The sequence below is a fragment of the Oryzias latipes genome, chromosome 6 (assembly GCF_002234675.1).
Source record: "Oryzias latipes chromosome 6, ASM223467v1".
NCBI lineage: Eukaryota > Metazoa > Chordata > Actinopteri > Beloniformes > Adrianichthyidae > Oryzias > Oryzias latipes.
The window spans coordinates 23,575,907-23,591,452 of record NC_019864.2 but is presented as its reverse complement, the minus strand read 5'-3'; the positions used below and the strand labels follow the sequence as shown (position 1 = coordinate 23,591,452).

The following is a 15,546-nucleotide window of genomic DNA, read 5'->3' as shown; positions in this document are numbered from 1 at the left end:
ATCCTCCCAATTTAAAGTGAGGATGCCACAGAGGAAATGACATAACCAGATGACCAAACTAAAGCATTTTGCTCCAATTTTGTTTGACATAGATGTATTTGGTTGCAGGAATGTCTTTTATTCTTGAAGGTCATTGGGTTGGGTGTCTTTAGGAGTCCAGCTAGCTGTGACCATTGGCTGTCCGGCGCACGCTTTATGAAACAGAAAGTCTCTCCAGATGGGATCCATCACTCTGAAGAGTCCAGGCTGATGCAGTTTGGTTTAATCTCCTCCAGCTCTGAGAACTGTTGTCAAGTTTTCACACATGCGTGCAAAGAAGGGAACATGTGTTCTGCAGATGGACACAAAGGTTCACTTGAAGCAGCTTCCTTGCGTGAGACAGAATAAATAGGGATAACAAACATCTCATGGAAGAGAAATACAATGAAAATAAGTCAAAACATTGAAGTTAAGACAGAATTGAAGACGCTCGATGAATCTGAGGGTCTAGACATACTTCAGTGACACCTGCTGGACAAAACGCTCGTCCGGTAAGGGTGCGCGCATCAGAAAATTTACAAAACATGTTCCTAAAAGAAGTTTAAAAGAAACACAAAAAAGAAATGGCAAGTTATTCACAAGATAAAAATACTAGAAAGACATTTAATAGTTAAATGCACCCTTATTGTAAATATAGCATTTTTCCTGCAAAATAAAGTTTGGGATTTAAAGGAGGATGAGTTTTATTAGGTAAAAGTGTGAAAATGTCAATAATTACATTAAACAGAAACTTCTGTTTAACAGAGTAGCTCTGGTTTCTTCTTTTACTGAATGTCTCTGACTGCACGGCGTCTCCAAATTTGGCACACACCGTGCGCAAAGCTGAAGATGCGCCGTTTCTTGCGCGAGGCTGCGTGATCCAGGGAACAGCGGAGGGGAAGGAAGTATCTCCACCTTGAACTTTTCCCTGCCTCGGGTCAGGGCGATGATCGTCCGCACCCCCGCACCCCTCATCCTCCAGCTTAACTCGCTGATCTGGGATCCGAGAGCAGCAGCAGCTCCTCGCTTCTCTCCTCTCCCCCCTCTTTTTTTTCTTCTTTTTTTCCCCCAGCAGCGTCTCACCGCTGCGCGCACCAGACGCGCTCTTCCACGCCAGGATGGACTCGTCTCGATCTCTGCATCCTTGACGCCGCTGTAGTAGTCCAGTTGGAGTTCCCCACAGAGAAAGAGAGCAGGAACAGATCCCCCCTTTCCCCTGCAGCTGGACTTTATTCCTGCGTGAACGGCCGCGGTGCGCTCCCCTGCGGCTGCAGTTCCGTAATGGGAATGGATCTGCACCGGGTTTTTTTCGTCCTGAGTTGTGTGTACTGCGCAGTGGCTTTCATGGAGGAGCCCTCCGGAGGCAGGTCGGACGGCTTCTGCGAGCGGATCCCGCGGGCGCAGATCCAGCGCACCCGGAAGGAAGGGCACCATGAGTTTCGACTCAAGGTGGAGGGAGAGCAGGAGAACTACAATCCTGGCACCACGTACAAAGGTACACTTTTACTCAAACGTGAGCGAAAATAATCACAAACTATAAAAAAAATCACTGGCACGCACAACTATGACCTGCCCTTCAATGTTTTTTTTTTCCTCAAAAAATTCTACTGGAGTCTTTGATGTGGCCCTTAAATGTTGTAATGTGACCTTTTAAGTGTGTTGCGTGCATATTAGTGGACACTTAAGATGCAACTTTCATTTGATTCTCATTAGACAGACACAAAAAAGTTTTCTTAAGTTTCCGCCGAGGATAGTTTGATCTTCAACTCCAACATTTCCATTGATCTTGAGTTTCTTTATGTAAATGCAGAAAGCTCCTGTGGGAAATAAAAAGTAAAAGAAATATGGATCATCCATTTTATAAAGGACAACATCTAAATTATAGATGGCATGTCGTTTAGTTTGGCTTGATAAACATAGGTACAGATATGTTTCTGGTGTTTATGGACCCTTTTGTCTGTGCCTGCAAAACGTTTCCAGATAAATGGTGTAGAAGACATTCAAAACAAAGCAGCAAAGAGGAATGAGCTGAGGGCTTTTTTTTGCTGCACAAAACCCTGTAGGAGACACGTAATCGGTTTTTATTCCTTACTTTCTTTGGGTCAAAACTCTAGAATAAGATGCAAAGGTGTATTCAGCAGCCTCCCCACTTTCACGCCATGCTCACAAAAAGGCAGCTACATGTTTGCCTCACCTCCATCCTCTTCAGTGACCCCGATGTGTAAACGTAAAGCCGGTTTAATGCTCTGTGGAGTTGATGGACTCTCAACCTGCTTCACAGTTCTCCTCCTGGCAACCAGCCCCGCTTATTTCCGAGGCTTCACTCTCATTGCGCTGAAAGAGGGCACGGAGGGCACCACGCCTGACGACTACATCGGACAGTTCCAGGTAAACAAGAACAGGTGTTCCATGGAACCTCTGCAGACAGGACGTGTTTGTGCATGCTGGGGAAATTCACACATATTAGTTGATTTACATGCTTAAATGCACACAGTCGTCATGGCGGCTTTTCAAAAGAATTTGTGGGTGTTAACACTTCTCCCAGGATGCACGTCTTTTTCAGTTTGCAAAATTCTCTTTATGGAGGAGGCATTTAGCGTTTCTGAAAAGCTTTACATTTCTTTTAATAATTTTGCAGCCATTTCTGTGGCTCCAAATATTCAGCTCAGTGTCATCTGCATACAAGATTAGATTTGCACCACAACAAACGAAAAAAATAATAATATATATATAACAACAGTTATTAACTTAAATCCTGTGGTCCCTCTTATTGACTATATGAGAACTGGACTGATTGACCCCCTCCCCTGTATTGTTCCAAACAGGAAGACTTCTATTGTATCATATTTGTCACAATAACCACTCTTGCTCTACTAACTTAAAAAAAAAAAATCCTGCTAATCCTTATTAAAAAAAAGTTTTCTTGTGCAAGTTATTCAAGGTATAGACTGGCCAATCAGGTGCCTCAGTAAAAGCATGTGGTCTTTGGTCAAACGTTTAAAACGTTTTATTGACAGATTCACCCAAGCCCTCTTGGATGTAAATATGTGGGAATTACATCAGCCTTAATTTTGTCTGGACACCACTGGAAACACAAAATCATATGTATATATGATTTAGAGTTTCTCAGATCTGCGTAGCAGCACTTCCACCTTCAGTGATCCGGCTGCCGGTCTGAAGACAAAGCTAGTCGTCCTGGGGAAAGTTTCGACAAACCGCGGTGCGTCCGAAGGAGGGCCGCGGAAGACGCAAATGCTGCTACGTAGTCCCAAGAAGCTGTGTACAATCATCAGGAGAGCACAACCGTCACACAAGCCTGGCAGCACTGCTCCTAGCATGTGTCTCTTAGCAGTCGGACACACGGAGAAAGCACTGACGTCATCGCCCCGCCTCCCCTCTGGAAATGTTAAATCGAATTGATATATGCGACAGTTTTCGCAGGGTGGATGTGAAAATGAAAATGCAATCCCCTCTTTGCATTTTCGTTTTAATTATTACACAGAATAAGCGTTTTTTAAGTAGAAAATGAAAAAAAGCATTTTGAAGTATTGATTTTTCCTTTTAATTTTGAGTCATTTGATGCAGTTACAGTTTGATGATTAAAAAGCATTTTTATTCATCCATTTTAATTGTCAAATTAGACATTTTTTTAAATGAATTTTGCTACACATTTACCAGATAACTTTTTGAAAATGAAATGTCAAATACCATTTTCTTTATCATTTTAATTAAGTGACAGAATAAGCGGTGTTGAAGTAGAAAAAGGAAAAAGCATTTTGAAGGATTGTTTTTTCATTTTGATTTTGAGTCAAAATATGCAGCTTCATTTTGAAAATAAAAAAGTATTTCTGTTTTGGTCTTTTATTTTTAATTATGCTACATTTCATTTGGTTAAAGCTGAATACAAGTCATTTTCTATGGGTGATGTAACACTCACTCTGTCCAGTTCTCATATGCAGTCAATGCTGAAAAGTATCGAACGGTTTACCCAAAATGCAATGCTGTCAAACAGTTAATTATCCATGTTTTTGTGATGCCCATAATTCAACAACTTGTTATGATTTATTTTGCCCCTCGTGTGGAAAACATGGAGACCCTTGTTGGCTCTTTGGTGCAGCTCTTTCAGAGCAAAGCGGAGATGGGATGTGTATCGCATACATTTTCTAAAGTGGAAATATATATTCAAAGTAATGCATGAGAACAAAGAGATAAACAGAGTTGAAGGGAGAAATGTGAAATGTTTGTTTCAGTAGTAACACATCTCCCACTGAGCAGCCGAGAACTCCTGAGGAGAGAGCCAGACTTTCTCAATTACCTTCCACTCAGTGTAAACAGGAACACACATCTGTGTTTCCGCATGCTGAGTCCAAACAGACTTCTTGCAAACCGAGCAAGAAGCTGCTGTCTTGTGTGCAGCAGTTTGAGAAGAGTTTGCTGCTTGATTTCAGGCTTTTAATCATCATTCACTTTTTGTTGTTTTCCTAAATGCACACATAATGGCCGGCATTAGATCACTCTTTATTAGAAACACTCTTAGTCATGTTTGGAAAATCCATCACTGCGTACATTTCTGCAGCTCAGTTAAACATTGTGGGTTCTTTGGTTTTCCTTAACTCTTTAAGGACTCATTCATCATCTGCAGACTGCAGTTCCCATGGTCAGAGGGCGCCTCGGGTCCTAAAGGGATAATTATGGAGGGAAAGCTCAAAAGCAGAGAAGCAGCCGTCCTTCCATCTATTCATCCATAAACTGCTCAGGCTTGAAGCATCTGACATGATGACACAGATGTTTGGTTTGACCTTAATGCTTGTCATTGTGCTCTTCAGAGAACATCATTCAACAAGTCTCTCACAGCTCCCAAAAAGTACTATTAAAAACTGTATTTTAATAAATAATGTAGAGAAGAAGCGCAATAATGGGCTTAAATAGCTGGGGGAAAAAAGTATTATTGTACCAATGATAGCTCTACTTAAAAACTATAGATTTTTAATTAGATGAACTTATTAAAAAAAAAAAAGTACAGTTTAGACATAAATCACGACTCAACCAAAATTGGCAGTCCTTTTCGGAAAGTTTTGTTTCTTGTGACACTTGTGCCTGATTTCTGCCATAATCTGAGAATCACTTCAAACATCTAAACAAAAACTTTAAGAAAAGAGGCGTTTTTCTTTCAGTCTGAAAGGGTTACAAAGACATTTCTGCAGCTCCAGACAATCATGAAGAGAGACAATAAGTGCAAAAAAAGGAAAACATGGAGCAGTGGAGAACCTTTGCAAGATTTACAAAATGATTTTTAAAATTTACTACAAGAATGCAGGGAAGACGCAGAACAGGAGGAAACTGCAGGCCCCTGGTGAGAGTTCAAGTTTTATCAGAAAGAGACTGCAAAAAATATGAATCTATGGAAGAGTTCCATTAGAAAGACATTGAAACAACAGCTCAAAAATCTCATCTGCCATTTGAAAAAAATATCTGTAATATGTCTGTAAAAATCTGTAAAATTGAAACAGAAATGTAACTGATAAGTCAAAACTTTCTGGAACATGTGTACTCTCTTGTGACTGGAGTCAAACTAAAAGCATTTTAGAAAAGTTACATAAGAACAGTGTTCAAACATGGCGGTGGTAGTGGGAGGGTACTGGAGATGTTGTTCTCTTTCAAAGTACAAGCAGAACAAATATCCAGATAACCCACATTTATCCATTTGAACGGATACAAAAAGTTTTGAATTAATCTGTCATTTGTTCCAGAAAAAAACCTTTCATTTTAAACATCTTTTTTCTAGGAATTAAACCTTGAGGAAAGAACAGTGTTTATATTGGCTTGTACTTTAGAGAAGCCATTTAGTTAGTTTTATCCAAAGAGCCAAGCTAAAACTGATGCTGAGGAGCAAACCGAAGCGTGAAAAAATGAATCAGAATTTCATGCTGAGGAGTTAAAACAGGGTGTTGCCAGCAGGTCAGCTGATGGAGAACAAACTAACAATTTATGGTTTATTTCCCTCCAGCCTAAGTGCTGTTACATCGTCTGTGTGTCACCAAACACTGAGCCGAACTGCTTTTCAATGTACTTTGGTACATCATTCTGCTCATATATTTCAGCATTACCTTGTTTAAGTGAGGACACACACAAATATCAGACTTTGAATGCACAGTCTAGCCAACATCCATGTTTCAGCAAAAATAAATATTTTAGCTTTGACTGATTCAGCAAGGCCAAGCAGAGGCCCATTTATTTCTACGGCACAATCCAGTGACAAGGCCATATGCAGCGCCATATATAAAACATGAAACTGGAATAGTACAATCGTGACTTATTTGGAAATAATTGGATTATAAAAATCATAATTAATTTTGCCTGATTTGATGTTTTTTGCTCTTTTGCGTAGTGCTTTGAGAGAAGCTCGACTATAAATTGTGGATTTATTATTAAACTGAGCTGCACTGAATATAGTGGAAATGCAATGAAAAATATATCATCAACCCATAATTTAGCGTGCAATAAGAAAAACAAAAGTCTATGAAAGGCTCAATTATTAAAGTTAATCATTCAAATGCGAGAAGATAGAACTAGGTTAAAGTTTATTGGTAGAAAAGAGACTGACGGATTGGAGAACTCACAAATCTATGTTGTTGAAAAGAACTGAATGGATTGATTTTCATAAGCGACTCTGACACATCAGCCCTGTACTTTAATTCAACAACAGCTCAGATTAATTTGATTTTAAACAGCCACTCTGACATGTTATTTTAAGATGTTTAAGCCAAACCATGCTGTATAAAGCTGTTCTGTGTCTTTGTGAAGCACTGCAGTCCACAGACTGCGGTGTTGTACAGATGTTCTCCGTTTATGGAGGAGGGATTCACTGATTTTTTTTCATTCCTATTGTAGCCAGAAATCTTTTTTTTTGTGTGTGTGTGTTATGTTAATGTTTAGAATTACTCCCATATTTGTGCTCCAATTTGGCAGCTGGTCTGTCTTCTAATGCACGGCTGGTTCATCAGCTGCACTGATGCCGGATCATCTGCCAACTCATAGAGTGCTTTAACACTGGCTCATTTGGTCCACACCAGTCTCCTGTTCTTCTGGCCTGGTTTCCTTGGTTTTCCATGTATGTGGAATTGTTGTATATAATCAAACTAGTGGGATCTGAATAGGACCGATTCTTTTTTTCTAGTGTGAAACCGGTGATGCTGCGGAAAGATTATTTTTTAAGGGCATAGCGGCTGCTCAGAATAACTTCTCGAGAGTTTCTTGTAATAAGTTTTCATTCTTTGTTGTAGTGCCCAACATTTTGTGTTGTAAAATTCTTTCTCTTTTTATTATAAAAATGTTTGCCATTGGTGTTGCTGATCTTCTCGGTAGTTCACTGTGGGTTAGAGATGGATTTAAATAACTGATAAATCTAAATAAAATCAATCTTTATGTATTTAAAACAATATAAATTAGTCAAATCCATCAATTCATTTTCATTTAAATTCACTTATTGCAGTTTTTTAAACCAAAACCAAACTTAAACTTTGTCATTGGATTAATTAGACCTTTGTCCACCTTAAAAAATTGAGTAAAAAGTCATTTTTTTGTCAATTATATAAACTTTTGGATGAAAGTTTAAAAGATAAAGTTTGATTTTTAACCAAATCGATATTTGATTAAAAATAATTAATTCTAAATGTCATTGTGAACTCGTGAATGAAAATCAAATGGATTCAGTATAATGACAGTTCTGCTGTGGATCGGCTTCTTATACCTAAAATAAATGTTATGCCCCATTTAGGAGCAGTTTGAGATTTACCAAACTATAACCTTATTCTCTGATCATTTGAAAGCATGGCTTATGAAGGGTAAAATCTAGCATGTTGACATGTTTATTCAAGTATACTTTCCCTTTTAACTAAATGTAATTTAAGATGTTTCAACAGGGCTTTTAAAGAACAATAAAATAATGAAAGGTCATTATATTGATTTTTTAAAAAGTAAGGCCTTGCATGTTTTGTTTATCTAGCACTTAACCAGGGGAGAAAAACTACAGTACTTAAACCTTTAGCAATATGACAGTTAGGAATCTACAGTCACTAGAACTAAAAAAATGCAGAAACATTTCTTTTTGCTGGTTGGGGTAGAATGCTCTCAAAACCCACTGATTGAACTATAAAGGGCAGACTAGACGGAGCAGGAAAACGTGTCCTTGCTTTGACAGTTTGAAGCAAATGTGACCACAACAAAGAGCATGACTGCAGGCAGAAGCAGCCATTAAGAGAAAGAGGAATTTCTGGATTTCTGCAGAAACTCTGTTTATGAACACGTGAATGATCAGATGAAATATTTAGATTTTAACCAACAGTTTTAGAAGTAATTCTCAGCATCTCTTGAAGCACAAGATTAAGAGACAACTAATTTGGATGTTAAATTTGTGTGTGCAGAATTACTGACCTCGGGTTGGATCGATCTGGAATCCAGGAATGTTTCACATTTTCTAAACTTTCAGTCATGTAAAATATTTTGAGACCAAAAAAAAAAATTGATTTGGCTCAATGGAGATAAAAATTCTGCGTACAGGGATATTGTGTACATTTAGATTTTGTTTAATGAAATCTTTTAAGTTTGACACATCTACACAAATTATAACAGAATGGTGGCAATTACATTTTGAAAGCAATAAATGCAGCAAAACTTGCTGTACCTGATGTATGATGAGTTTTTAAAGACACATTACCTTTTTCTCACTCTGTTGCAGTCTAAGCAGTGTAACCCTGGCTGTGTTCAAACTCGCAGCCAATTTCCAAATGTCGACACAAATGCAGAACAAACAGCTTTCATTGGATAAACCCATAAAAGGAGAGAAATGAGGCGCAAATTAAAAACCCAGAACATGAGGGTGAAAGAAGTTATTGGAATTATGCTCTTATGTGTAAAAAATAGTGTATTGGAAACATGATTTGTCTGCATGGGTACTTTGGATGAATGAAAATGTTCTTTAAATTTTTTCTATAAGGTTTTCAGGCAAACGGCTTTAAAAATAACAGAAAACTCACTGTGTTGAAGCTGGAGGACAATCCAGTGTGTGGACCATGGTTCTGTTTATGTTCTTTTTGAATAAACTCTGAGAGCGGCAAGCGGGTGGAGGTCAGCCGGGGAGAGCTGTGGTGCAGGGAGCTTGCTTTTGGATTTAACAGTTCAAACCTCTGCATTCTTCTCTGTGAAAAGCTGGCGGACGGAGTCCCAGCTGAGTGTAGAGAGAAGCGGTGAGCAGAAACTGGAACAGTCTGAGCTCAGCCTGAACACAATCAAAGCTGACAATCTGGCTTTGCAATCTGTTTAATACAACTTGGTAAATCCACAGGATTTTTGATGCACTTTAATTGACAGATGTAATTTCCACTTTTGCCCACAGAAAGAATCTAATTCAAGCTTCTGGGGAGAAACTCATTTCAAAATCCTGTCAAGTGTTGAAAGAATGTATTCTGAAGAATTCTGAAATGCCACAGCGGGCACTTGTAGTATCCATTATTCTCTAATAACCACAGTGCGCCAGCTCAATAAAACATTTACTCTGATTCATTTAGAGTAACAAATGTCTTTTCCAATGACTCCATTTACTAAAAATGCCATCCGTTGTCTTCTTGTTCAAAATAAAAGATGCCGCATGACAATGAGTCAAGCGTTTTATCTAAATGACCTCAATCCATCAGTCTCAGCTTTCCTTCCTCTTGTTTAATAGTATTTATGTAGAGTTAAATTTGGACAGTATTTTATATATTTTTTGAAAATCTGACTGCAGATTGTTACCGCCTGGATGTGGAGCTCAATGAACACGTTTGAGAAATCTTTCTGCTCCGATTTGTCGGTGAGCAGACGAGTTTGCGAGAAGGCCCCACCGAGCTTCCTCTATGGAAATGTGTAGGCCCACATGACTCCTCGCTAACGTGTGTGTTTTTCCCAGCCCTCCTTCCATTACTGCGGGACATGGGTCATATTTATCTAGGCCAGCTCTGTGTTATTGCGCAGGGAGACAAATGGAGCTTGTTTGGATAAGGGAGGCGATGAGCAGACATGAGATATGATCTTTTGTTCGGGGCTTGGAGTTTGGCGGGGGATAAACAAACCCTATCGGGAGGAAGTACCACAACTAAAGCATGATCTTCTGAGGCAATACAGGCAATCACAAAATCCAAGTGGAGCTCAAATGGCTCAAAGAAAAGAGGCGGATGGAATGAGAAGTTTGACCTGATGACCTGAAGTTTTGACCTGGTGACCTGATATTCAGCCCAAAGTAATCCTAAAGTAATTATTGTTCTCTTAGTTAGCAAAGTCTGAGCCTGAGTCTCATCTTAAACTTGCTCTAGATAAAGCAACTTTCTTAAACCATTCTTTGAAGGAAAATGCTTCCACAAGTCTGTCCTACAGAGCATCCAAACACCATATGATGCTGTTGGAAAGGTCCCTGAAAGCTGTGTGTTGGTTCAAAACTCTAAGAAATATTGCAAATTCATCTTTTTGCCTTTTTTCTATCTCCTACTGCCCAATATAAGCAGATTTTGAAGCCCCGCCCAGATATAAGACCAGGATTCTTATGATGACATCACATTTTATCCTAGCTGACTTTTAATTGGTCCACTGAAGTGGAACCTTGACTTTATATGACAGCTGGAGCAAGTGTGTGTGAGGCCCCCCCATAGAAAATGTCTTACTTCCAGCTGTCCCCAAAAAATTGAAATCAACGCAGTCACCATTTTTTCGCGATATGGATGTTGCCATTTTTGGATCCAGGATTCGTCAGTAGGCAGTGGTTGATCCGAATCGGTCTGAGTCAGCATTTAAGGCGACCAAGGCCACACCCCTACCACTTCAAAGCAGGCTCAGGAGAATCTGTCAAATTTTTGAATTCTAATTCATCCTTTATTTAAAAAGCACTTTTCATACAGCAGCAACACAAAGTGCCTACAGGTTTAGAACAATGACAACTAAAATGAAAAAACACACTGAATGCCCTCAACCCTCCCGACCCCTCACACCCAACAAAAATGAGTCTAAAAAGAGGAAAACACAGACAAATTTAAAGAAGATAGAAATATTCAAATGTTCAATGCGAGCCCTTTCAGTACAGAAAAAAAAGTCCTAAAAAAATTTAACTTAGAATGGTTATTCTGACTAATAGAATGACAGTAACAACTGTTTATTTCTCAATGGAAGTTTATGGGGTTTTGGTTTCTTGGAGCCAGCGAGTACTTCCTGTTTGTTCCAGTTCTCATATGCAGTCAACGAATGGAACCCATGGTGGTGTTTGTTCACAGAAAGAAAGGCGGGTTGTGCGGGAGGTTTGTAAATTGTTTGAAAGACTGGATCTAAAATGTTTTGCAGGTTCAAGTGAAGCCATTCTTCTTTTGTGAGTCCTGCTGGAGTATTTATTTGAAAACTGTGTCTGAGATAAACAACCTGACCGAAGTAACAAAGACAAAAAAAACTGAGGAAAAGGATATTTTTCACTTGTTGAATTTTACCAGTAAAATTGAAGACTTTATAAAAGCTTTCGGTTTTGATCATTTCAGTGGAAAACATAGGAGTTTTTAAGTGATTTCGTGAGCGGGCTGATAATTTAGAGCTTTACTGTAAATGTCAGCTTTGATTCATGACCTCATTTAACTCCACTGCTGATACTGTGCACATTACCCTCTGCTCTAATGCATACATCCTCTTCTGATTACTTTGCCTCCCCCACAGAGAAACTCCTGCGTCAGTGTGACACCCCAAGCTCTGCAACACTGCTGCAACACCAAGGACTCGAGCTGTCTCTGGCTTTACAGCCAACAAATTGTGTTTAGAAAAAAGAATCTTTCAAAACCTGCAAGGCTGTGAAAAATGTATTCCTCCAAAAATAAAAGAGATTCTCTTGCCACACAATATCTGAGTAACTGTAAAGAATGATAATAAATCTTAGTCTGTGACAGAATAGTTTATAATCAGACATGTTGGAGTGTCCTTTAGAGTTTTTTTAAAATAGGTTTAAGTTCTTGAAAAAAGCATCTTGGTCAAAATTATGTACACATTTTCAATGGTGCTCCAAAACTGTAACTGCTGCTGTGTTAGCATTAATCTTCTGCTACAGAACATAAGCGCTCTTGATCATGACATCAAACATTGATGGTAAAAAAAAATGTCTAAAAATGTTATTAGTTAAAAAACAGAATTACTGGTTTCTTTTGTTTTAGTGAATGATTACCACACCATCACGCTACCACCACCGTGTTAGACTGTAGGTCAGTTTTTCTTTATTTTTTTTCTAAGTTGATGGTGTGATGCAGGGGTGAGCAAACCTTTTGCTCCCCAGATATGGGGAGGTGAAAATGTTTGAGGGCCAACCTTTGGCCAGGATTCTTATAAAAACATTAATTGTAAATTAACTATTTAATGAATTGTAAAAAAAAACAACAATATTTTCATTTTTTTCCACTTAGAACAGTAATAAATAATAATACATTTTTTACCAAAATTACTGTGAATTTCTGATTTGAAGACTGGGACACAATTCTTAAAAAGTTCTCAGGGCTGCATATTATTTTTTTCTTTTTCTTTTACAAGAGTCTGCAAGCAGGTATAGAAATTTAGACACGTGCTGCACTTGGCCCACGGGCCAGACTTTGGACATGCCTAATGTATTGGGACTCACATCCTAACGGAAACGTCCCTTTTGTATAGAATATTTGTCCAAAAGTTTTGAAGATATTGCAAATGTTTTTGTAAAGTAAAAGTGTTGTAGGTTGTTTTAAGTTAAAACAAAGTTAAAACTGTTTTTTTTTCTTTGACTGCGGAATCACTAACTGATGTTAACTGAGTCAAGTGGAGCCTGCAGTTCTTTACATGCTGTCGTGTTTTTTTTTCTGACCACCTGGATCGGTCCTGATGTTCTTGCGAGTATCTTTGGTTCGTCTGTCACTCCACTTTTTCAATTTTCTTCCATGTGCGAATCATGGCACTCTGTGGATTTCCAGAGTAACTATTTTACTCATCTATTCATAAAAAACAAAATATCATGGTTAGTGTTTGAATCTGTTTTTCTGCTTCTTTTTTTTTCAGACAAGTTTTGCTGAGAGTATTTAGGGTTTAGGTCTGACTCTGGTGAGAGAAACTGAACTGTTCTTTCCAAAAATCTGGTTGATTACAGTTCATTTATGGTTTGACAAAGAGGGGTCACTTAGTTAACCTTTTTACATCGAGTCAGGTGAGTTTAGACAGTTTTTGTTTTGATTTCAAAGTAGATACTTTCTCAAAAGGGTTCACAGCCCTCTTTAACAACTAAATAACTTCCATTCAACATTGTTAAAGAACAGTAACACTATAGCCTTACAGCAGAGATTAACAGGATGGATTAACTTCACTTTAATAAATGAGCCTGATGGTGAGAGCTTCAGTATGAGCAACTGCTTTGATTTCATTCATTCTGCTGTGCAGAAAAAGCTGCATGTTCCCGCTACAAAACCCACCTGGTCGTTAGAAGATCTGCAGATTATGAGTCCAATTTCTTAAAAACAAAAATGGGATTTTCTTTTTATTTATTCTATATCCAGCCACAAAAATGTCATGAAAGCTTGGATATAGATTCTTAAAATTTCACATGCGTTATGCCCTTATGGGACAACAGCTTAAATTCTACGTCTTGCTATAAAGGCTTTTTAAAGACCTTCTATAGTAAGTAAGTAGGATATAGTAGTTGTGTTGTGGCTCTGAAATTCAAACATTTGTCCATCTTTTTCTACAGTTTATGATATTTAAGTCATTTCTTATGAACTTTAATTTAATTTGCACAAAGATGGGAGCAGTGTCTGTGTAGATTCTTATTCATCCAGGTTGATTCCTTCAAAGGAGTGGGGAAAAAAGCAGAAAAATGCTTGGTTCATATTTTCCCTAACCCTCTTCTCTAAAAGGCTTTCTCAAAAAGATAAAACAAGTCTAGATGACATATTTTTTTACCAAACATTTCCAGCTTAAAGAGTTGCAGTGAAAGTTTTTTTTTTAATAAAAATAGAGCAAAAAGTGATCCAGAGACAAAAACGCAAGTGGGGTCATCTTCAAAAGAAAACTGCAAACTTATCTTGTTTTTGTAAACACAAACAAGAGTCAAGATCGATTGAATTTGACAGCTATGACAAAATCGCAGCCTTTCAATGACTCCCACAAGCCATTATGGCAAAATAAATGTGGCTAGATTAGAAAAAGGATCTTTTGGCACCATCGAACTGCGCACTTCATCTTTTTCAGCATTGTTTTATTTATATAAAATGCCAAAAGCCACAGAATTGCAGCTATTTGTTGGGAAATGGGGCTTTATACCAACAGTCTTTTTCTTTGGATTCGGCTGCTTGGTTGGGTGGCTTCGACACAAAATGTAATATGATGCAATACTGGAGATAGCCTTAAGATCTCAGAGGCGTTGTGCAGTAATAGCTTCGCTTTGATTGATGGAAAGCTCAAGGCAAAATGTCAGAGCCTCCGGGGTCTTCAGCGAGACAAGAAAACTCGGTTACTGTCTGAAATAAGCTCATCGTCAAGTGTGGATGTGACATTTCAATCTGTCTTCTGTCTGCCTTTTTTTGTGCATTATTTTCTTTTCTCGCATCTGGACGCAGGTCCCAAAGGTTTTAGCCATGTTCACAATGCAGCTGCGCATCAGCTGAAGAACACCGCCTGCCCCTCCACCATCAGCCTCATTGTTGGGCGTCTCTGGTGGAGTTTGTGGGTTTGCCTGTCACCTGCTCTTTGTGTGAACAGAGCTCTGCGTTTGCCTGTGCAGGCGCTGTGAAGCATCTGTGTTTACCGTCTGCACGCACAGACTGAGCTACACAAACGGCGGGCACGTCAGCGAAAACAAACACTCCTTTGCTAATCTTCTTCAATCCTCTTGTTACTCCTCACGCCTTTTCTTCCCAGAAGCCATTTTGTTTTCATATTTACATTTCAAATGCAGCTGCGCTTAAATTTTCAAAAAGCTAGTTTTATAGACCTTTGCTTTGGTGTGAGCTGCATGCAAACACTTTACCACAGAGGTGACCTGGAAGACAGATTGAAGAAGACAGATTGACAGAATGAAGCTTTTTTTATTGGTTTAAGCCAGGGGTCGGCAACCGCATGCGGCTCTCTGTGGTTTTGTATAATATTTATAATGTTCTAAGATTGTTGTGGTGCCTTTAACACAGCTCGTCCCTAGAGCGGCCCTCCTGTGCTAATGACTACAGTCGCCAAGCAGTAAGCAGGAAAGGCTCATAAAACTAATTTGAAAAAACAAAACATTTTTGAAGTAAAGTTCTATGTGACAATCGACCTGCTTCACCGCCACGACTCCCGCCGGCGTGTAATCCCAACAATGTTCCGACCCAGGTGGAACAACGATGGGGAATTTGAGAAAATTGAAGTTCCTGATGATAAAATATTGAATTAATAAATAAAATGTAATGAGGAATTAGCAAACGACAAAGTCTCAAATGTGGCGAGAAATTCCAGAATAAACATGCATCTTTTGCCCAAAAACATCCT

General features: G+C 38.7%; 1 protein-coding gene across 1 annotated transcript in view; it reads left to right on the top strand.

The window, feature by feature from the left end:
* Nucleotides 1-27: 27 nt before the first annotated feature.
* LOC101161803 (spondin-1) overlaps nucleotides 28-15,546 on the top strand; it is a 112,471-nt gene continuing 96,952 nt past the window's right edge. The window contains exons 1-2 of the mRNA XM_023955942.1: nucleotides 28-1,513; nucleotides 2,300-2,406. Of these exons, the coding sequence (XP_023811710.1) occupies nucleotides 1,300-1,513; nucleotides 2,300-2,406 (321 nt within the window). The 5' untranslated portion in view covers nucleotides 28-1,299. The remainder of the gene's footprint in view (nucleotides 1,514-2,299; nucleotides 2,407-15,546) is intronic.